The sequence below is a fragment of the Ischnura elegans genome, chromosome 12, assembly GCF_921293095.1.
Source record: "Ischnura elegans chromosome 12, ioIscEleg1.1, whole genome shotgun sequence".
In the NCBI taxonomy this organism is placed as follows: Eukaryota; Metazoa; Arthropoda; class Insecta; order Odonata; family Coenagrionidae; genus Ischnura; species Ischnura elegans.
In genome coordinates, this window is record NC_060257.1 from 36,578,920 (window position 1) to 36,602,593 (window position 23,674).

At 37.9% G+C, this 23,674-nt stretch overlaps 1 protein-coding gene across 5 annotated transcripts in view; it reads left to right on the forward strand.

The window, feature by feature from the left end:
• Positions 1 to 23,674, forward strand: part of LOC124169275 (choline transporter-like protein 2) — a 125,070-nt gene that overhangs the window by 41,716 nt on the left and 59,680 nt on the right. For all 5 annotated transcript variants that reach the window (XM_046547837.1, XM_046547840.1, XM_046547839.1 and 2 more), the window contains exon 2: positions 486 to 608. In XM_046547837.1, the coding sequence (XP_046403793.1) occupies positions 486 to 608 (123 nt within the window). The remainder of the gene's footprint in view (positions 1 to 485; positions 609 to 23,674) is intronic.

Genomic DNA, 23,674 nt, shown 5'->3' on the forward strand with positions numbered 1-23,674 from the left:
AATACATCTGCATTGTGGACAATATAATGTAGTATGTTGGAATGAAATTTATTTAACAGTTTCACATTATTGATATTCTCTTCGAGAATTATGTATTAAACTTCATAGAGCATTGAAGGCGTATTTGTTGACTCTTCAGTTAAAGATGATTACGAGAATGTGATGAAGATGACACGTATTGTAATGACATGCATAAAATTTGATATTATCCTATTTTCAATCATCCTGTCATCTATCTGTGTATCCCATTTTCAAAAACTACTGCGCAGTTTTCATTCAAATGCCGCATTTTGAATGCATTTTCGTCATTAATTTTACAATACGTAATTCATTGCTTCATTGTATGAGAAGTTTAGGTCAATTTTACGTTCGTTAAAATTTCCACAGTTCGAGTCAGACATAATGCGATGACAAAGCTTAGTTTATTTTAATATAGATCTTGGAAATGGACGCGTATTATAATGTTTTCATTGTTTTTTTTCCAGGCTCCAGGTTGAAGTTCGATCCGCAATTCAACGGACCCCAGAAATCTCGATCATGCACGGACATACTATGCTTGCTCATCTTCATTGTGTTCCTTGTAGCATGGGCCGGAGTGTCCATATTCGGTGAGTTTCATTTCATATTATAAGAGTGAACAAGGTATTGTCATTGGTGACTTTTGCATAGAATCAAATGTTTGGAATAGTAAATATTGAATGTACACTGGATGAGTAGACATTTTGATAGTGTACTGTTGTACACTTTTACTTCACAAATCAAATAAGCACGAATTATAAACACAATTGTCCTGGGTTATTATTTACGAAGAAAAATCGGGAGCGACGACACGTACCATTACTTCACAAATCAAAGTAACGCAATGAATAAGTGCTCAGGACGAAACATCGGGAGCAATGATGCGTACAACCGAGCGCCCTTATTTCCATTACGTGACTTTCTTTTTTATTTATTTTTGCGTCACCAACGAGAATTGTTGTAAACCGTTACTTGGCTATCATTGTTTTTCTCTTGTCGTCATGGATAATTGTTACAGAACATAGAATACGAAATACTTGGAGCTTCAAATTGTAACTTCCACTTTTTCATTGTATTTTACCGACTCATTTTATATTCCAAGTATTTTATTTAAAACATCACGAAGAATGAGTCAGAAATTAGTTTGAATAAGGCATCAGGTAGAAACCATATTTTACGGTTAGTTAAACTACTTTAATAAATAATCGTCAATATCGAAACAAATGCCAATATTTTCGTATTAATACATATTATGTGTTTTACCGAACAAGGTGTTGCCGAACAAGTCCTGAAGTTCGCTCGGAGGAGATGAGTTGGTGGAGTAATTGGCTAGAACGCCTGACCGGCAATCGTGTGACCCTTTTTCGGATCCCGTTTAAACCAAATATTTTATCATGGCTAATTTCATCCTTGGTTAAATAACTTTCCGCTTGTGCACGTGACTGCGTACACAGTCACTTGTTTCATGCGATGCTTAGATATGGACAAAGAGTGTAACCGCTCAGACCTGTAGCTCAGAAAAAAAATGTTCACGTAAAATTTTATTGGAGGAAGGAGGGGTTAGAAATGTGTTTTTGAGGACTTGTTCGTTAGGTTTAGGGGTGGGGATGTTCACCTCTAACCGTTTACTGCCTTACTGCAAATATTCTCCCTTTTTGGAAATAACTTTTGCACCCGTTAAAAAAAGTATGCAGAGTGAAAATTAAACATACCTCCTTAAATATATTATAAATAACGGACAAAATAAACACTAATAAAAAACATAGGAACACATAGAAAAGGACACTCACAAAGAAGCTTGCAAACGTTTCAGCGGGTTGACCCGCTATCGTCAGTGCTGAAGGTGAACTGCTGCAGGCCGATCCTCCAGAAGCTCTCCTTGGTGAAGTAGTGGGGGTGGAAGAAGGGGAAGGTTGTTATATATGCCATTCTGCTCATGTAATACCTTAATAGTGCCTTATATTATCAATTTGCTATCCTAACAATTTTCTAAAACAATCCTGAATTTGATTGGTGTATGAAAGTTTAACGTTTGACGAACAGTTTATAAATAATTCCGTGCTTGGTTGCGGTGTTTTGAACTTTCACATTAGTTGAGATGGTATTTTTCGCCTTAGAGCTTTATGCTTTGGTCACGACGCCGCTTTGGGAAAGGGTCCAGATGAGAATTGATGGTAGCGAAATTGAGTGAAACCTTGGGAGATGTTCGTGATGACCTCCGAAGAATTTTGGGCGGAGTGTGAGAACCGCTTGTCCTTCGAGGTCTTCTTTTGTATTCAAAATATTGGTTGGACAGGGTTTCTTCGTAGTTCTTGGTGGAAAATCCACGGCTATTAAAGGAATTGAGACGAATGTGAACGGATATTTAGAGGTTTTCTTTCGGCAAAGCCGAGGGAACATCTCTGAAAATTTGTGAAATATCAGTCTGCATTTAGAATAACGTAACCTTGAATTCATGAATGATATTTTGTGTACTGTTTCAATTCGACGACTAAAGATCAAACTTTGCCGAAATTGTTAGAAAATCTTTTTGCTATCTTTGAGAGGGTTCACACTAGTAACTTTGAATTGCGTTTACTTGTATCATTGTCGTATAGCGATAGTAATAATTTCCTCTCCAAATTTACTCATCTCTCAACACTGCCTTTGGTTTTGGTTTGTATTTGGTTTGGTTCGTATTGCCGTCCGGGCGGTTGCTTTATGAGGAATAGCCTGTAAAGGATTCAAGTGTGGTATCGCCTCTTGACTAACTAGATGCCATTCAAATAAGAATTTGACTTGAAGAAACACTCGGTCCAATGGCTTTATTCATAATTTTTCCCATGTGGATATCGTGGTCGAGTTAATCATCTATGCCTATTCTAAAATAATTGACCTGGCCCGATTCTCCTTTTGTAGATCCCATTAAATATTCAAAGGGATTAGTTCTTTGAAAAGAGTGGTGGATATAATGGCCATTGTTTCCATAGTGTTCAGTTCAAGCCTCTATTCGCTCTATGAGGCCACTATTTCGACTAGCTAGACCTACCCACAGGTAATTGCTAGTTCAGCCATTTTTTCCTCGTAATTGAATTTGAGTCTGTGCCACATAGATGGCAATTTTACTGCGGCAGTCATCAACATCAACATGAAAGTCTGCTGTCTACGCGTTAAGGCGTTACACGATACGTTGACACGTACGAGTTAATGTCTGATTGTATGAATAATTTGGGTGGAGCGGAACTTTTACGAATGCATGAATAAAATTAGAACAGGTTCTATTTTCTGTGCATGCGTTCGCACAAGTTGGGTTGTTACACGGTGCATTTCGGCGTTCATTTTCGCGTTCATAAATTTAGAAATTACCTCGTACGTGTTAATTTATCGTGTAACCAAGCCTTTAGATAATAAACTCCTACCTCAGAGACCGGATGTATTCCTGTATTGTCTTCTTGTCGCTGTTCACTGACTTACATAAAATGAAACTTCTCTCTATGACATGGGAGAATCCATTCGTAGATCTCGGTGGGGGCTGGGTAAAGACATCGTCTGCGAAACCGGAGGTCGTGGTTTCGGGTCCCGCCTGGGTCGGTAGCCCATATCCAGAACATGGGTTTTTGATCGTTTATCTTTGAAATTTCATCATAAAGGGCCACGTGAGTGCTGTTTCCGGGAGAAATAGATATAAATAAAAAGTAAAGGGTCTTACGGTAAGCGACCAAGCGACGCAGCTAAAGAGTGAGAGTGTTCGAGTCGTTCAAGATGTCCTTTATTAAGAATTACCATGCTAATTTGATGATCGGTATTTTTATTCACAAGAAATGTTTCCGGTAAGCTGTTTGGAAGACAGGAACATCATATCATGAAGTTTGGTCTTGCTAAGGTCGTACAAACATTTCGTTTGACAGAAATTGGCGCATCAAGCAATTCCTAATCTGATGCTCGATTATTAGTTGCTCGAAAAGTATCTCCTTACTCGTTTCTCACTACTCGTAGGTAATATTCTTTTATATCGTTAGCCTCTCCCATATTATTAGTTGATATCATCCTTGAGCGGATAAAATTGTGATATGCTTTGCTTCTGGATTAATTTGTGGAGAGCAAACTTTCTGCGACCGACCGGGAAAAAATGAACGAATTTCTGTGCACAACGCCTACTTTGCCGTACCGGTTTTAATTGGTGAGAGCAGGGCCAGATTTACCCAAAGTAACGCTATAGGCACCTCTGCATTGAGCGACCCTCCTCACTTGAGCCTCCCTCCCTCCCCGATTTTTATGATAAGGCATAGCCACTCGCATGAGGTGACAGAAGGCGCCCCTTGGACTGCGACGCCCCTAGGCACGTGCCTATTCTGCCTTACGGTAAATCCGGCCCTGGGTGAGAGTGTAGAATTTCCCGCATCATGTCACTATAAATGTTGTGAACGTCATTTTACCATGGTGGAAGTCGCACGTAGAAAAGACGCTTACGTAGGCAATCCAAAAATGATACCAACAAAAGACTGATTATCCTAAATTATATTAAATTTAAGATGGGTGTTACAACCAATACTTTTCTGTCCGTTTCAAGACAACCAATATTTATTATCCAAACATTCTTCGAAGTAGTTCTTGGTAGAATCGGAGAAAAATTTTGATGGAAGGTCAAAAAAAAGAATATATTGGATAAATTATGGAGATTTTAGTCTTTTTGGAGAAAATTATCGAAAGAGGAATTTAGAGAATGATGAAAGTTGCATGCGTCTGGAAAATCGAGGACGGTCAAGTTAATAATTATCTATGATTATCTTATTAATTGAAAATAAATTACTTTTTTGAGTGCATAGTAGCCAGATGGCTGTGATTAGGAGAAGATACATATTGATATTGATAATATCTATATCATTTGATTACTTTTTCGTGAATTTGATTTAACTGTTAGACTGGATTATGATCCTTCATCAGTATTTTTCCTCAGTATGACTTCTAACATCTGACTAATTGAATCTGAGTAACATACACGAGTTTATGTAAACTTATTTCCTCGCGTAGGTGGCGAAATGGAATGCGTCATGAAATAAATTTTCCCTAAAGGCCGTTTTACACGGGGCACGTACTAGCACAATCTGACATGTGTACGAAGGCGCAGTCATATTGCGTCGTGCAAAGCGATGAATTGCTAGAACATATGCGAGAATGCGTAGACGTGAGATGGCAAAATAGCCCCTGTTCTAATTTCGTTCATGCATTCGCGCAATTCCACGCCATTTTGGAAATTAATGCAGTTCTAAACTGCGCAATTCCGTGCCCCGTGTAAAACGGCCTTAATTCTCGACTGGAAGTCGCAACTGAACGGCATTCGCATCTTCTTCAAATCGTTTGTACGTATGACTGCGCAATAATGTAAGTTATCTGTTGGGGTATCGACGCGTGTGAAGGTGGGCTCATGGAATTTAGTTTCATTTCCGGCATTCCATATTCTTCGATACAATTTCTTTTTTGAAGTCTGGCCTCATCGCCAGTCTTCATTTAAAAAAAAACCTTTATTTTTCTTCCTCCAGGACCTGATATTTATTGTACCCATTCAGGTCTAGGTTAACGGCTAACCCATCGATTCGAAAATTCAATTACTTAAACGTCGCAAAATTTTGATGACAAATCCTTTCATACCTTGCGTCGGAAATTTCATGAAAATGAAATTCCTCTTTCTCCAGTACGAGCTTCTTTTAGGCACTGATAAGCAATTTTAATGTTATATTTTAATTCATAATGTTTATTTTTGCATGATATTATTTATTTTATTACTTTTTATTTTTTAAATATTCTATAAAACGGTTTCAACTCCCAAATTCCAACAGAGCAGTCTGTGACAACCAAGGGCAGCCGTATGAGATTATGATGCTAGGCCAAAAACAGACTTTATCAACCCGTGAGTCCTCTTAACATAGTTAATTTACTGCAACCTATTTGCCGTATTCAACAGTTTCCTCGCATCGGCTTCTAATTTTAGGTGCCTTAGTCTTCCTTTTGTCTTTGTTTCATTCATCTCACCATTTACATATTGTTCCATCACCGCATCTTCAAATTCCCAACCATGCTAATTTTCTAATTTGCTAATAATAAAACACAATATTCGCAGCATTCACCTTCCTCCTGGCAAGCTCCGGGTTGGTATATTGGGGAGACGGAGAGGACCATTGAGACGAGGGTGAAGGAGCATCGACGCCACCTCCAACTCCGACAATTTGAAAAATCGGCCATTGCTGAACACTGTGTCCTGGAAAATCATAATATCCACTGGGAAGAAACTGCCGAACTTGGAAGAACAAGAGGCTATTGGGACCGTATAACTAAAGAAGCCGTAGAGATCCGTCTTCACCCCAAAAACATCAATAGAGATCAAGGACTACAGCTAAGTAGCGCTTGGAACCTGGCATTAAATAGGACGAGGAAGGAGGAAAAATCCCGGACCAATCAGAGACCACCTAGGTGAAGGAGGAGGGTATAAATATCGAAACACCGCGACATCGGCATCATCAGCCCTGAGGATGTTGGGAAAGTCTCCCAACGAAACGTCGGCCTACACCATGTAGACCCTGACCCGGTTGGAAACCCGAGAAGCTTTCATCCACGCTATTCACCTGGAAAAGCTCAGATTCTTCATGCTAATTTCGTTCCGCTCATGTTTCCAAATCGTGTAACTCCACTCTGCTCAAGGGTCACTTCCCAAGCTTCATACTTGCCCTCTGGCTGAAAGGTCTCCTTAACTTTATGATTAAGTTATGTAGTGCGTATGCTACCCTAAATAAGAGAGAAAGGAAAAAACAGAATAAGAGTAAGCTGCTATCCGTGATCAATAAAAACATAAGCTTATAACTTACAAATATTGAAGATGAATTACTCCTGATGTTTTCAGTGAGAAGTCTCTGTGCAGCTTATATTTCAAGAAACCAATTTATTATTTTTAGGTGGCAAGGATCTTTATAAATAAGTTTTAGAAGACCAGTATTCAATAACTATTTTTTTCTTTGGTGATAGGTGTTTGAGAGTTATATCTAATCAGTTATCTTGTAATGATTATTTTAAGATACTTTAATGGATTTAACAAGACATTTTTCCTGCGTTTTTTAATTTTGTCTTTGTATTTTTTGGGGAGTGCCAAAATATTGGATATCAAGTCACAGGAAATCGTGTATTTACTGTAGCATGTATAATTTGTCTAAAAACGAACTCAAACATTTCAGCCTTGTGTCTTTTTCCCTGTCAACGATGTATGAAATTTGAAGGCCTAAGTCACATATGTCTACCGATTATGTTATCTTTCGAGATAAAATTGGAAGGCTAGAGGTAGAATAGAAAGAAAGAATTATCTCTTTCTTTTGTGCAGCTCATTGTCAAGGTAATTTCTTTTTGCGATTTTCTGAATGTCATATGCTGTTTGTAAAATAATTTTTATTATACTGACACAAAACCCTGAGGTAAATCGTGATGGAATGATAATGAAAGTGAGAGGATTTCGCCACTACATTAAGAAATCATGTGAATTTTTTTTGTTCTTTGCTAAATTCTCGTGGAAGCGCCCTTTTCTTACACTTAAGATTTTTGTAAGCATTAAAGCATTGTATGTAATAAGATTAGCGCATATGATTTGTTGGTATATTTTTTAACGATTTCTCGTCATTATATTTATTTGATCACATATTGTAATCCCTTCGGAGTGTTTAATGAGAAATTTTCATTACGTTATTTCTTTAGATTTTATAATTAGTATTATTACTACTTTTTCTCTTCTATTCTTGACTTTGTTTAATCAATTTTTGTCCAAGTCCAAGTATATTTCTCGTTGTTGTTTTCCGCAGTTCCCAGCTTTGCAGCTGTCTCCTGTAGGGGCTTTCTCTAACTCGATAGCAAGTCTTATCGACGTTGCTACGTCGTTAGCTTATCGAAAATCTTAACTAACGACAATTGGTTTTCTCTACGCTTGCTTAACGATATTTTCTCGGTAGCACTAACGAAAATTGTCGATACCTTATCCGGGTGCTTGAGAGCACGTCTTAAGCTTATCGACGCCCGCTATAATGTTTTTCGGTATCGGTTTTAAAGTTTTAATTCTGCTACAACAAAGCGATAAAGGTATATTCACTTGAAAAATTGTAGGAACACTTTTGCGAAGGAGATGGAAAGCTTTAAAACGTTTTGCTGTAATCAATTAGTATAAATAGTGGCAACAGAGACATTAGTTTTTGCGGGGGAGTAAACGTGCTGTTTGAAGTAGATTTGAGAAAGTTATTAACCTTGTAAAAATTGGTGTGAAAATAATATTTACACATTCCAATTTTGGTGCTTAGATTATTTTTAGTCGGTAGTTTCTTTCGGCTCGATTGATGGGACTTCACTTTTTAGGTAGGAAGCTAATCACTCTTGAGGATAGAGCAAATATAATCAAGCATCTAGTGCAGAGAGAACGACTTAGGAATACTCAGAATCCTAATTTTCGAAGGACTTTTAATTCGGAACAACCGTTTGAATAACCCCCGATATGGCCCTAACACTGACAGATCTTTGATACCTTTTTTGGCTGGCTAAAGCCACCGTTCGCGAAAAAAATAACGGTTTCCCTCTTTTACTCAGAACTCATTAGTCGTCACTTTTAACTTTTGCAATGCTGTTAAACTAAGTCCCAACGAATAATATGCCTGTGTTTTGATGGGTACATGCATACACTTATTTTAATATCATTTGCAGTTGCTGATTGCAGTGATTTTCTATGCCTAATTGTGGCTACCAACGATTAACCTATGCTACGTTTTGCTTTTGTGTGAGTTTAATCAGTAATTCGATGCCTCAACATGGTGAGTGACTATGAAAATATTATATTACTTCCTTAAATGCGCATTTTTTTCTATGTTTACTTTATTGTGTTTATCTTCGCTTTGCGTAGAATATAATTATAAGTAACAACAACACCAACAACATTAACACTTCCGTAATCTTTATTCAAGAAATTGACACTAAAAAACGTTAAGTTTGTGACACGAGTTCACAATCACAACACTCGCGATGATTCCTTCCATGACATCCGCGTAATCTCGGTATTTTTTATCAACGAATTGATTTCAAACATCCCAAAATATGATGAAAGCGTCAATAAGTTTTTCTAATTGAATAACTACCACTGTCGAAGTTGTGGACTTATAGCGGAAATAAGGCAAACGATGTAAACAAGCCGTGGCTGAAGATGCACTCCGAAATTTACATCGTTATAATACTAATAAAAATAATTTTGTCACTACTATAACCACGAGAGTAAAATTATTATAGGCGTAGGTGAACGAGTAAGTAGCAGACAAAGTCCTCTTCAAGATAATTATACTTGAAAATTACGATACATAATGCACCAAAAGTTGCCGATATTCTTCCATCGACGACTGTTGAATACTTGAATATACACGCTTACTTACACTAATTTCCCCCTTATTTTATTTTTTTTCTTCATGGAAATATATTACGACACATTATAAAAACAGTAAATGAATCCACTACTAAAATGATACTCATCAGTTTTCTCCATCATTTATTATTCTTTTCCAAATCGACCGGTGCGTTCTTTAGCAGCTTCTTGTTTATTTATGGTGACTATTTATCGTTTATTAGTTACCGTAGTTAGGCACTGCTTCTTAATGCTACCGAACGAATAAATCTAGGCATGTGATTGGTTGAAAATTCTAGCCTCACTCGCAGGCGCCGACGGTGTATTGTTTGCTATCGACGAGCCGTGGTCTTGTTTTGCAACGACGAGCTGTCGTTAAGGTGAGATACAGAAATACACTTTCGATAAGAGGGTGTCGTTGCAAGAGAGGACTTTCGTTAACAACCCGTTAACAACAAAACGTTAACGAGTTAGAGAAAGCCCCTACTGGGCAATAAATTTTTGTGATATTTCTTGGAGTTTAGGTCAATTGAAACCAAGTTATAGCCAACGTTTCGATCTATTTAAAATCATCCTCAGGGCTATGAAAGTGAAAACGTGAACGATGTAAAATACAAAGATGACAACGATATACAATATTTTTACATAAAAATGTTACGATCGCGTTATTTATAGAGTAATATAATTTAAAGTATACACATATATATGTAAGAACAGAATAGAATATACAAAAAATTTTGACATAACTAGGTGTGGCAATACCTTAGTAACACAACATCAATAAATATGTACAAAGTTGATAGGTATGTGAAAATTGTTTGTGTATTCTATTCTGTTCTTACATATATATGTGTATACTTTAAATTATATTACTCTATAAATAACGCGATCGTAACATTTTTATGTAAAAATATTGTATATCGTTGTCATCTTTGTATTTTATATTGTTCATGTGTTCATTTTCATAGCCCTGAGGATGATTTTAAATAAATCGAAACGTTGGCTACAACTTGGTTTCAATTGACCTCAACTCCAAGAAATATCACAAAAAGTTTAGATTTTATGCCTTGTGCGCATTTTTAAATATTCTTCTTCTGTTTTACTGCTGCAGATATTTGACACAGTTTTTGTTGCTCTATCTGAGCGAAATAATTATCTAGTTCTCGACATTTAAGACTTGATTAACAAGAGTGTGGATTTTCCTCTTTTGCCTCTCAACCAATCCCGATTGCTAGGTTGTGAACTGCATATCAGTATGTCCCAAGGTTCTTAGACTGTACTCTTACTCTAAGAACCTTGAGTATGTCCTACATTTTCCTAGAGCAAGTCCATTGTAGGGTCAATTTTTCTTTTCTGAGGACTTGTGATAAAACTCCTTTCATATAATCTTTTTCTGTGTGTCGCCCATATGTAAATTTCCTTGTTACCCGTGTCGCTCTCCAATGATGCGTAGTGGCATTGAAAATAAGTCCATGGGTAAGGAAGTTGTTCTTGACACGATAATGTCTTCCCTCCCCTGATTGTGAGATCCGCCCTCAGTACCCATTGCCTTGAAAAAATAGGTAAAATAAAATGATTATAGAATCGAAAGGCGTCTTCTTGGTTTGAGAATGTATCCTTCTTAAATAGGTGACCAGTACATTTTCTTAATTTAAGAGTGGAATCCACCAGAATGGTAGCCTTAGGAAAGTTTTCGTCCTTTTAGATTAGGACATAGAATCCTGCTCTTTTAATATAAAATAGCATCCTTTATTCTCAAATCAAGAACACCCTCTTTTTAAATGTGTAAGTATATAATATTCTTGCGTAAAGAATATTTTTCCTAAACTCAGAAAGTTTCAGGTTGCGAATTTTCGATGACGTCAGTTCCGAATTAGTCAAATAAGAATAACCTCATATATTTAGAATCACATTGTAGATTCCACTGTAAAGAATAGTTCCCTGTTAATGTAAGAAAATATTTTTAGGTGTCTGCACCATAGTTAGCATAGGCCATTACCTGACTGTTAGGGAATCATAGTTTTGCTGTATGAAGGCTCTTTCCATCGCTAGGTTTCTCAGAAGCAGTGGAGACCATTTCTGCGGAAAATACTGTAACTTTTGAATTTCATCGCGTTAATCGTCTTCAAATAGATCATCAGCCATTCGTGTAATTAGGGTATTTTTGTATTTACCTCATGCGAACCCTAAATTTCTCTACCTGAATAACCGCAAATGGGACTACCTACTATGCGCAGCCAAGAAAAGTGTAGAATTTCTTTAGCTTTAAATACGTGACATTTATTTTATAAAGTGTCGTTGTACTCAAAATAATTTTCATCGAAACAGACCCCAGCCTGCCCCAGCGCTAAGTTTTATTTTTCAGAATTGGTCGATATTGAAAGGTGGTATTTAGTGATTGGTGGGTGGGAACTAGAAGCGCCTGAGGCCTTCGCGGCATTTGCAATTTATGTCATTCGAAACGCCAAAACTGGAAGTAATACATTTTGGGAACATAAGCCCATGGGCGGACCGCTACCTTACTGTACACCGCTGCTCATTTCCTCAGTAACGAAAGTTTCTCCTGTTTTACATCGCTTCAAGGAATAAGCAGCCAGCCAGCCATCCAAATTTGTCCTTGTAAATATAACGCAGGACGCTTCCTCTCCGAGCCTATAGCTGTGAAATCTTAAATTTATTGGGAACCTTTCTTTTCGACCGCGGTCCATATTGCGCTTTTGTTTGTGAGCCGAGGCAGGATTATCCACATTGCCCTTCCAAATTATCATTCTCTTACCATGCAGACGAGAAATGCAAAAATTACTCAGAAAAATCAGTCCCATTTAACGCTCAAAAAATTAATGCGCGTGAACACCGTGCGATATTTCCCAAAATCTCCCCTTTATGCCTGAGAAAGCAGGAAAATTATAATAACGAAGTTTTCCAGTTCCAATTTTTATTTTTTCAGTTAAGTATTACTACTCATGCGTTTTGCGTATAGTCTTTCCTGTATTTTAATTTTTTTTGGGAGATATTCCCTAATCCCTGTTCAGTACAGGTGCATTTTATATCCTCCCTCCCTCAAAAGTTACGATGACCCTTCGCCAACTAGCCACCTTGACAATGGCATTATCTGCCGAAACTTAGGCCGGTAGAAATGAAAGAGTATGGAAATAGAACATAGTGATTTCAGTATGTTAAATATTAACAATTTCCTCAGAATTACGCCGGAAATTGTATCTTGGGATGCCCTCTTAAGGCCTGGTTACACGATGCGCTAAAACACACGACTTAATGCCTACACTCATGATCGACTTAGAGAGGAACGGGACATGTTAGAATGCATTATCGTAATTTTAACCGATTTTATTTTCTGTTCATGCCATCGTACAATTGGGTGGTTACTCGTAGTATTTTGGCATTCGTTCTCGCATTTCGACATTAACTCGTCAGCGTAACGTGTAACCAGGGCTTTAACATGTACTTAAATCCGTCCCTGACGCTCATATATTCACGTCTTTTCAAGCTGTACAAATGTTTATTTTCCCATAATATGTAAGAAATAAATTCGCATCGATATAAAAATAATGCATAGACGGTAGGTCTAAGAGCAACAAAGCTAAACAGAGTGACCTTGTCTCCAAAGACGCTATCTAGAGGTTGAGCCTGAAGCGTTGATAAATGGTCCTGCATAGGGTAGAGAAACCTCCTCAAGAATGTTTGAATGTTTTTCACGGTCGCATTCCTTTGCTATCTTTGTCTTTCTTCGGTGATGTATCTCTCTCAGTTGTCGGTTCCTTCCTCCTAATAAGCTATGCACCAAATTTTTATCAAAGTTTAACAATTTACCAATTTTATACCAGGAAAATAGTACAGCAGAAGTCTGAGCGGTCATGGAAGTAAGTTTCGCTTTGTTGTTGCTTTTGTCAGCATTAGGCTCGTGAAAAAAATTTTATATATTAATATCTGTTCGCAAGTATATTTTTTTAGTTTTTCGCAAGTCTCTGTCTCTTTTTTTGCAGGGCAGGCACGTAGCCAGTGGTGGGGGGGATTAGAGGACTTTAGACCCTTGTAAATTTTAATTCGTGGCGATTACCCACGATACATATGCTGAGAAAACCAGTTGACTATACGAGGGGCTGACTATCCCAGTGGTTGTCTTCTGACACACCATATTTCGAAGTAGTTATCGTTCATAATTTCTGCCGATAACGAACGGTGAATTCTACTTTCAGCAGTATGCAAATGAAATATATAGCTGACTTATGAATATGATTTGAACAGATTTTATTTTCCGTTCATGCTGTTGTACAATATGGGTGGTTAAACGAATCATTTTGGCGTTAATTCTCGCGTTCATGCATTTACAAATTGACTCGTGAGTGTTTTTGTATCGTTTATCCAGGACTTTATAACGACTTAAAACCCGTCCCTGACTTTTATATTGTCACTTGGTTAAGGTGCGTTTGGTGGGGACATGAAGCAGGTAGTCCGATGATGGGCGTGGTACACCCTCCGTAGGGTCCTTAATCCTCAACCCTTTCCTCGACGCGTTCGCCCTCGCTGGCCCGAGTCTTGGACCCTCCCAGGGGGGGGCTTCCCTCCCGAAAAGTGACCCTGTGACTGCAATTTGGAAATCAATCAATCAATCCAATAATGTCACTTCTTTTCAAACAGTGAGTGTGGATTCTCGATGCGTGCTAATTGACAATAAAACACCGGTGTAGGCCCACACCACACCACCCACCACATACCTCCCAAGCACTCCCCGAAGCATATTTCTTGTTACGTGCCTGTTACGGGATTATAAAGTTACACTTCTATTGTAAAGGTCTACTTGTCTTGTAAATTTATCCATTCCTTATTTGTGATGCGACCTTAGCCTGTGTTTTTGTCTCCGGTGTCTGGAGACTGTCACTACGTTCCAATCATCAGCTGTATTGTATTTCTAGGTCGTTGTCACTATATAATTTTGAATGCAGCATGTGGCTATATCTAATATTTTTTCTCTTATTTATTTAAATCCTGCAAATTAATTTCACCAAGTCTTCAGTGTTATACCGAGACAGGCTTTTTATTCTCACAGACGCGTCGGATTCGGGCAGTTCTATGATAGCTACGGAATGGCACCACGAGGTAATGCGATTTTGTATTCGGTATATATTCGGTATAGAATTTTTTCGACCTGTGGTCATGCAAGGGGATAAAATTTTATTATTTTTATGCCCTCGCCGTATTCTCTTCATTAGAGGATTAGCCTATACGTAAAGCACTCAGAACCTAATTAAATTAGTTAGATGAGGTTTTTACTTTCTCCCGCTGAGACCGACCTCTGTGACAAATTAGCTGCCAAGTCAATTTTAATTTGAAACGTTGTGTGTCGGTAATGTTTTTTTCGGGTGTGTCCCGCGTACTTATTCGGTTTGTCGCCCGACGTTTCGTGGCCATTGCTGGTCACTCTATTTTAGGGAATAAGAGTAGTTTTCCGTGAAGGGTATTTTTAATGGTCCATGGAGGAAGACGGATCAAAGGGTAAGGGGGTGAAGGAGTTGTCATTTTATTTTTGCATGGTTTCGGAAATAAATATAATCTGGGAAATAGTTAATATATGAATTTAAGTTATTTATGAGGAATTTAATTAATTATTTATAATAAAGGAATTGAAACGTTATTTCAACCAGAGACAGTTAAGTGATCTAGTAGTAATTGACTAGTCGTAAAAAAAACCTAAGTTCTGCGGATTCGTACCTTTTTCGAAAAACTTTATTCTCACTGAATAGTATGGTATATCTTATTACTAAGAAATGTATACTTTTTATATAGCTGGAACAGGGTATTGAAATATAAGCATTTTGGGCACAAAGCTATGAGAGAAGAGTAGGAAAGGAAAATGAGAGAAGAGAGATACGAGTATGAGAAGAGAGAAAACTATGACTTTTGCCTGATCTATAAGAAAGGCGCCAAGGGGCCACGGCTCAACGTCCTACCTGACGGACAAAGAGTTGTTCTTGAAGTGCCTTCCATAGAGCGCCTTATTGGGAATCGGGTCTCTACAGAAAAATCTCCGCCACCGATACCTTTTGGAGCTTGTATTTATACATGGGATCCAACACTTACAACAACACTTACTTGTTAGACCGCCACACCTATCCTAAACCCGAGCAATTCATTGATCTGTTAAGTGGTTGGGTTTTGTGCTCTCCTTTTTTTTAACTCCCGTTCGTACTTCTTACAGCCTCAGGGTAAATACATCAAGCATTCTTCTCAAAAAGTGATTATCAGTGCTGTTACCATCATTGGCGTCGGATGGTTCAAGTTGGATGGAATAGTTTTTAAATGAACGAAGCTCTACCAGCTAATGGTAATTAGGGTATATTCTCATAAGTAATATTTTGGGCCCACTATTTAAGTTATTAACTGGCACTGATTCGTAGTTTGATGTGTCCATTAGGCCCACTCATTGCTCACCTTAGATTCTAGTGCGAGTCATAATTCTTCAGTGAAGGAACTGAATTTGTTGTGTCAACCAGTTTCAATTGAAATTTCGTTTGAACCTAAATTGAAAGAACACTCCGTATTTTACGTTACTCTACTATGCATTCTTATGTAATACATTCATTTATTATTCCAAAAACTCCCCCTAACTCTTTTCATGTCAATTGTATGGACATTGTCGTTGTTTGGATTATCTAATATGTTTGCGTTTTTTTTCGTGCTTGTCGACGCACATTTCTCAGAGCGCCACATTTCCAAGGTCTGTTACTGGTGCTATAATTTTGGGGAAATTCAGGACGTTTGCCACCCATAAATAAGGCGGAATGCAGGATACACAAGCTTGTCACGCAACTCGGGTTCCCAGCTGTCACCCAACGCATTTTCGCTGAAGTTTCTTCTCACGCTTCGTGAATATTTGAAATTACAGGATTATGTTGGTTTTGGTCAGACGTAAAGTACATCTTTACGTTTCGTCTTCCGGGTTTCTAGTTATAATACGTGTGTTAACCATAGGTTGTATATCTTTTTTTTTCAATATGACGGTAACTCGAGGTCATAAATATTTGGTCAGAAGTTTTGAAAATGTAAACCTCAAAATGACCTAATTCATCGACCCACCGTATTAACATGAATCCCAAGCAAATGCCTAGAATTCGCTGGTATGAATATCGCTGTTGGATATAAGTAATTGATATACTCTTATAGTAACCTTGTTTTCAGTTTTAAAATAGTTGTATGTACTTCGAGGTATATTCAGTTCGAAATGATAGGATAAGATCAGTCCAGTATTACGATGTACTTACAAAGCTTTTTAAATTTCAAGAGCTTTGATTCTTTTATAGTTAACAAAAACTTATTTTTTGTGTAAAGGAATCTTTTTCCATCGAATTTTACAGTTGATTTTTTTTACACGCATGTTCATATTTATTGATATCATCCTGGGGTTCGAATACGTTTAATGTTAGCAGTTTTTATTATTTTAGTTATTTCCAGATCCTTCGGAAAATTTGTTATTTTATTCATGAGTAAAAATTATTGTTTTATGAAATACTTAATGCTGTTGTATTTTAGTTATGCTATTTTTCTAATGTGCTTCATTCTAAGCTATATCACATGCTCAAGGCGCTTTGATGAACTTGATTTTTGTTGTAAGGCGTAGTTAAGAAACCTTCAAGGATGTTGACGAATCCGAAGGAAACTGAAAAGTAAGTCGACGGATGAAACAATATTTTAGCTTCCTGGAAATACCGATATAGGCCAAAGATTTAGTGCTTTCCCGGCGAATAGACTTAGTGAAGAGTTCTCGGCTCGACTCACAGCCCTGAGGACGATGGCCGAGTCGGGCATCGAAACGTCGGCAGTTATGCAGTTCCTGACCCGGTGGCGATCCCGAGAACTCTTCACTTAACCGATAAAGGCCGTTTTACACCTGTAGAAATTGCAAGAATGCGAACTTGGAATTAGAGCAGGGGCTATTTGGAAGTCTCGCATCCACGCATTCTCACAATCGTTCTAGCAACTCACCGCTTTACGCGACGCAATTTTGGTTGCGCCCTCGGACATGCGTCAGATTGCGCAATTACGTACCCCGTGTAAAGCGGCCGTAAGGGAAAGAGTATTGACTCCGGGGAAGAGAGCTATTGAGTGAACCTATAACGTGACCGACGTGAAGGAAATGGATGGGAAAAAAACAGGTGGAGTGGACACAATGCGTTATGGCAGATCATTATCAGTAGTCATCCAATTGAAAATTGCTTTGTTTAATTTCTCCTCCTCCTTCAGTCTCTGGCTTTGTTCTTTTGTTTATTTTGGTGATTTGGTGGAGGTGACTGGCATCTTAGGTCATTTCCATAATCGCAGAGCAGTACTAGAAAGAGTGGAATTGTGTTGAGTAGCATAGCGTTGGCGTTAGCTTAATCAAAAGGAAATCTTTGTCAGGGTATTATGGGCTAACGTTCTATACGAGGGACTAAATGCTCTGCATAATAGTACCTACTTCAAAAATGTTTTTATGCATAATATTTTGATTTTTTCACTGATGAGGGTTAAACAACGATAATATGTACCTTTCCGATTTTCTCTGTCTTCTGAAAGTTTTTCCTTTTGGTAGTGTCGAGTTTCAATTGTCTAAGCATTTTTAAGCTATTATCTTTTCACTTTATAAGGTACTTCCAATTTCCATGGCTGATTGTTTATAAGATCATTATAAATAAGTTCGCGGTCGACCTCAGTTTTTTACTGTTAGCTTTCCTGCCAACTTATGATAATGAGGGAATTAGCAGAGTGTTAATATAGCTGCTCACGTACCTTTCGAACGCGAGTTAATCCATTTTCAGAGTTCTCCAAAGCCTCTCTGTAAATATTGAAAACTTAACGATTTTTCTTGTTGTTACGTCCTGTCTAAAATTTGTTGTTATGCTGAAATTGTCTCTCGAGTTCCTTTACATGGTCTGAAGCGGTACTGATCACAGTCATGTCTATTTTTTTATTCATTCTACCTTCTATTATAATTCATAACTTGAGAAGTATAACTATTCTGGTTGTGAATTATTTTGCTCGCACCATTAGTTTCTCATAGGTCTTGCATTTTTAAAGGACTTCCGCTGAAACCGGGCTTTTATCATGATCTATCGTTGACCTCAGAACTTGGCTTTAATCATGCATTATGTATATTTTAATTTTTATAAAAGCCAATGTGTTTAATTTTAAGTGCGCGACGTCAAATGCTGATTTGATTGTGTTAATTGACATTTTTGATTTCACCCGCTTGACTCAATATTTAGTTATTTTAAAATCATTTTAATTTTAAGGGTCGGGATTGAGCGTAATTTAAGTAGTCCTAAAATAAAATTGTAGTAATGAATATTTCATGATTTCAAACTCCCCATTTCAAAAACGAAAACTACTTGTCTCTACTATTCTTTCCGTGAGTTATTTGTAATGATTTCTGTTTTTTCGTATTAATAGTACTTACATCTCCCGTGTAACGTAATGGCGAAGTATAGAGTCCCAAGCATTTGATATCTTTTCTATTCAAGGCCGCAAAGCATTCAGTGCGGTAGAAATCGAGTAATTGTTTTCTTCCTGTATACGGGGTAATGGATTGAAATTAAGTCATTATTGATAACCGTAGGAAAATAATAACATCCGCTCGATGTTTCAGTTGGACAGTTTCCGTTGTGAGTCAATCATTCTTGAAAGGAAGATGGTGATAACGAATAAAATCCGAAGATCCAAGCTTGTTTGGATTGAATTTTTCCATATTGAAATAAACACTTTCAATTTTCTAATTTATTCCGACCTTGTTTTCGATGATACTACAAAAAATGATGTGGTAACATCGAAACCTAGGTCGGAATAAATTTTATATTCGTGAAAAATTTAAGGTATTTATTTAATGGTGGTAACAGCTTAGTTCACATTTGTCACGGTATTTATTCTTTTTAAATATCAATATGTCGTCTGTGGGAGTACCTAAACATTTTTCAAAGCAAAATAATTGGCAGAAGTATTTGATTTGAATTGTGCCATTGCGATGGAACATCCTTCTTGCTCATCCGGTCTTTTTTCGCTACGAACCACTCATTAAAATTTACGACTCAGTGTTCTCGTCAGTTAAGCTACCGAGGAGCCAATTTTCTCTTAGGAATTTTGTGGACTGTGCCAGACAAGACGGTCTTAGAGACTGAAATTAAGGGATCTGGGTTCGAATCCCAGTCAAGGGAAATTATTTTTCTTCTGTGGAATTCCGCACATTAGTCCATAGCGGGTGACTCGTTATGCTATCACCGTGGTGAGTCCCGAAGTACTAGAATAAATCAAGAGCGAACACATCTAGTGCTCCAAGTTCGGGCTTTGCTTTCCGGCTGTGGCGCTGTGTCGCACGGCTTGGACAGCTAGTCGCACAATATACTCAGAAGTCCAGACCATCTTGATTGAGGGATCTAGGTTCGAATTCCGGTCAAGGCGGATGATTTTTCCCCCGTGGAATTTCGCATTCTTATTTAAAACTTACTCTGCTATATTAATTTTTAAGGTGTTTAGTGGAGACACTCGTCAACATTTAACCGTATCTAAAAATTTAAAAATGTCCTCTATTTTCTCAGAAGTACAAGTTTTATATTCATGATTGTGAAATGCAGAAAAATGTCTGCTCCATGTGCCTTGAAATTATGATGATAACTCACGTTTTATACGAGTAACTCATTGAAAAATACAAAACACCTAAAAAAGTAGCTCATGACTGTTGCCAGAAAATTTTTTAAGGGGTTCACTGGAGGAGGTATACTTGACATTACCAGCGTGCTACAGAGCACTTTCCTCGAGTATGAATACACATAAAGCTATCAATAACCAATCCCATTTATTGCAGTCAGCGATTCCCAAAGAAATTAACGAAATATGCGATAAAATTTGTAAAAATTCAATGTTCCGAAGATGATTACTCTTTCACAGATGGTACGCAAGTTGGTGCGAATTTTTATGGTTGGATCATGCCAGATTCCTATTCGAGTATGAAAATTTCTAACAACTGGTATTGGCGAAGATCAAATTGGCCTAAATGTAAATATGATAATGTAATTGCATAAATATCACAATAATCACGTCATCAGGGATTGTATCCACGGGCTTCGAGACTATATCCCAAGTATTGCGAGGTGGTTTTGAACCCGCTGCCTTGGCACAGCCCTTGTAGAGGTGATGATAAAATAGTGAGAAACCACTCATTACGTGCATATTTTTTAATTCTATAATTGAGGACCTTAGAAGCCAAGGGGATAAATGCAATTTTTTATTTGTGGATTAAGTTTAGATAATGATTGATTCACACAATACTGTTGTGTGTACCAACTATTATTGTGGTAGGTACACAATACTGTTGTGGCAAAGGGATAGAATTTAATCTCTGATAAGCATATACATATAGATTTAGTGATTCACATGTATTTCTTTGTTACATTCTATCTCGTTTGACCGATGTACCCTCTCGAGTAGTCCCCGCCCGGAGATCCGAATGGGGGACTAGTTTACCTCCGGAATATTTTACCCGAGAGAATGTCATTATATAAAGTGAGTGGAGTAGCTGTGTGTAGTGAGAAAAAAGACGGAACAACCTTATAGGCCACATCTTGAGACATGATGGCCTGATGAAGACAATCGTCGAAGGACAAGTGGAAGGCAAGAACGGAAAAGGAAGACCTCGAACAAAATATATGGAACAAGTAAAGAGAGATGAGAAAGAGAAGAAATACGTAGGTGTGAAAAGATTAGCTGATAGGAGAACTGAGTGGAAAGCTGCGTCAAACCAATCCTAGGATTGTTGACCAGTGATGATGATTCTTTGTTACAATAATATTGTGTGCCTACCCCACCAATGCAACTATCTCCAAAAAATTGCTCATATCGTCCATGGCTTCTAAGGTCCTCAATTTAGAAATCATGGCCGCAAGTGATTTTAGTGAGTCATTTAGTCACTCTGTTGTGCACTACGCTTTGAGAGTTTGGACTCCATTATCGAAAGTATACATCCGCGACGCTAAATGACCGTTGGCGAATTTTGCGGCGCGGCTTACTCTCCAGGGGCAAACAGTCGGCGTATCGCGGTCAACCGGAAGGTCTCCGTGATCCCTGGGACTCCGGTTTTTGGAATGGGGGCAGGGCTGGGGCACGCGATGCCGTGTCGTCAATACTGCCGGGCGCGCTCGAAATACGAAGTGGCGTCCACAAAGGTCTTCCATTATTGCCGAGCTTACTTTGATGACGATCCGTGTCAGTAATTGTGTTTTGGTATCGATTACCTATTCGCGAAGTGAAACGAAGTTTTTTTTGCCAATTTTTATTCCGTTTATGAGACGGACGCCGCTGTTAAGAACTCGAGGCCCGAATAGGCCGAGGGATAATTTAGCGGTGGAAAGGAGGTGGTGGCAGGGACTTCCTAGAAGCGTATAAAAAGACTTGCGAAGAAGCTCCTTGGAAGGGTATTGATACACCAAGTATTGACCCCAATGCTAGTAATAAAAAACATCTCACAGTTCTGTTACTACGCCCAATTCTACTTTTTCATGCTCAAGGAACTATGCAAAAGTCGACGAACTCTACACTGAAGTCTTATTTCATGTTACCCTGAGAATCTGAGGTCTTCTGTTCTTCATTGACTGAAGCCGCACCATGGTTTTAAATTTATGCATTTCAATGGCAATCAATAAAATTTTCGGGGTTGGTTTCTCCTAAAGAGTAACATTTTCTTAATTCACCACCATCGACATGCGAATTGTTATGGTTGGATCATGCCAGAATCCTATTCGAATCATAGTATTTCCAACTATTCGTATTGCCGAATATCATATTCTCATGAATTATCTCACAGCAATCACGTCATTAGGGATTGTATCCTTTGGCTACCTTCAGGGTAGAGCGCAGCCCATTTCTTTTTCCTTGCTAGCAAGGAAAGTCAGTCCTACAGTTAACTGAAAATTTTAAAACTTTTGATTTTTTTCATGTTTCCTGTTCTAAATATTTTCATTGCTTGTACCGTAGTCATTCTGCGAGAACTTCTTCGTAGGTTTCGTCTGTAATTTTTCATCGTGTTCTCTTCGTGGAGTTTATATTTAAAGTGTAATTATCTTCGGAAATCGAATTTTAATCATTTTAATCGCATATTTCGTGATTTTGTTGAGGATCGCTGATTGATATAAATGAGATCGTTCATTGATATCTTGATGTGTACTCATACTCGAGGAAAGTGCTCCATAGCCAGCTGGTAATGTCATCGTGCGGTACATGCTACTAATTGGAGATAATGCTGGCTATAGCATTATCTTGTTTTCCCTCCTGCGATAACGAGGCTGTCATAGAGATTAAGTTGAATATTATCTGGGGTCCAAGAGGTTTTTAGAGCAAGTCTCCTGCATAATACGATGGCTTTAGTCGTTAAATCCCGCTTCTTTGTAGTGCTCATAGCCGTCAAAATTTGTTAATTTCAACCAGTAGGTAGCGTTACCAGCGATATAGCTGTAGTGTCCTTGAACGAAACCTAGTATTCATAACTGAATTTTACCTCTAGGTAGCAAGATTTTTTCTAGTTACCTTAACATGCCTAATGCCGTCTAATTTTTTACGGATTTTTATGTACGGTAAACTTGGACTAATGGTTAGTGCTTTGGAAATGCATAACTTTTGTGCGTCTTACTTAAGAAATATAGGTTTCGATGCTTTCCGATCCTGAGTCTATCTAATGGATTTCGGGCACGGGTAATATCCATCATTTCCAATATGGCATGAATATCTCAAACAATCCTTCTGGTTTGGGTTCTAAAGTTTAGAAAAGGCTTGTTGGTGTAGCTTTTTATGCCGCTGGTGGCCAAGTTTGTTTCCGGTATAGTCAAGTAGAAAAATCAATGTTCATGTTGCATGTTCTGCCTTTCAATCAAGTGCGTGACTAGGCTGTACTCTTTGTTGTATTAATTCTGAATGTTGATTTCATAACCAATAAGTTGATTCAGAAGCTCCTAGTTCCTGTACTTTTACGTGGCCAGCCCCATACGACACTCCATGCCAGTTGAAAGTTGCCTTAATTATGCGTTGTCACGCGCGCTTTTGCCGACTATCGTGATACAAAATCGCCAAAAAATAAAGTTATACTGCTAGTGAGGAAGCTTCCTTTATGATATACGCCTCTAATATTATTCCGAGTTATTTCACTGGTGAAATTAACCGTTCAATATGGGTTAAAATGTTTTGTTTGAATTGGTTGAATATTTTTTTTATAAATTTACCTAAATCCATTACTCAACA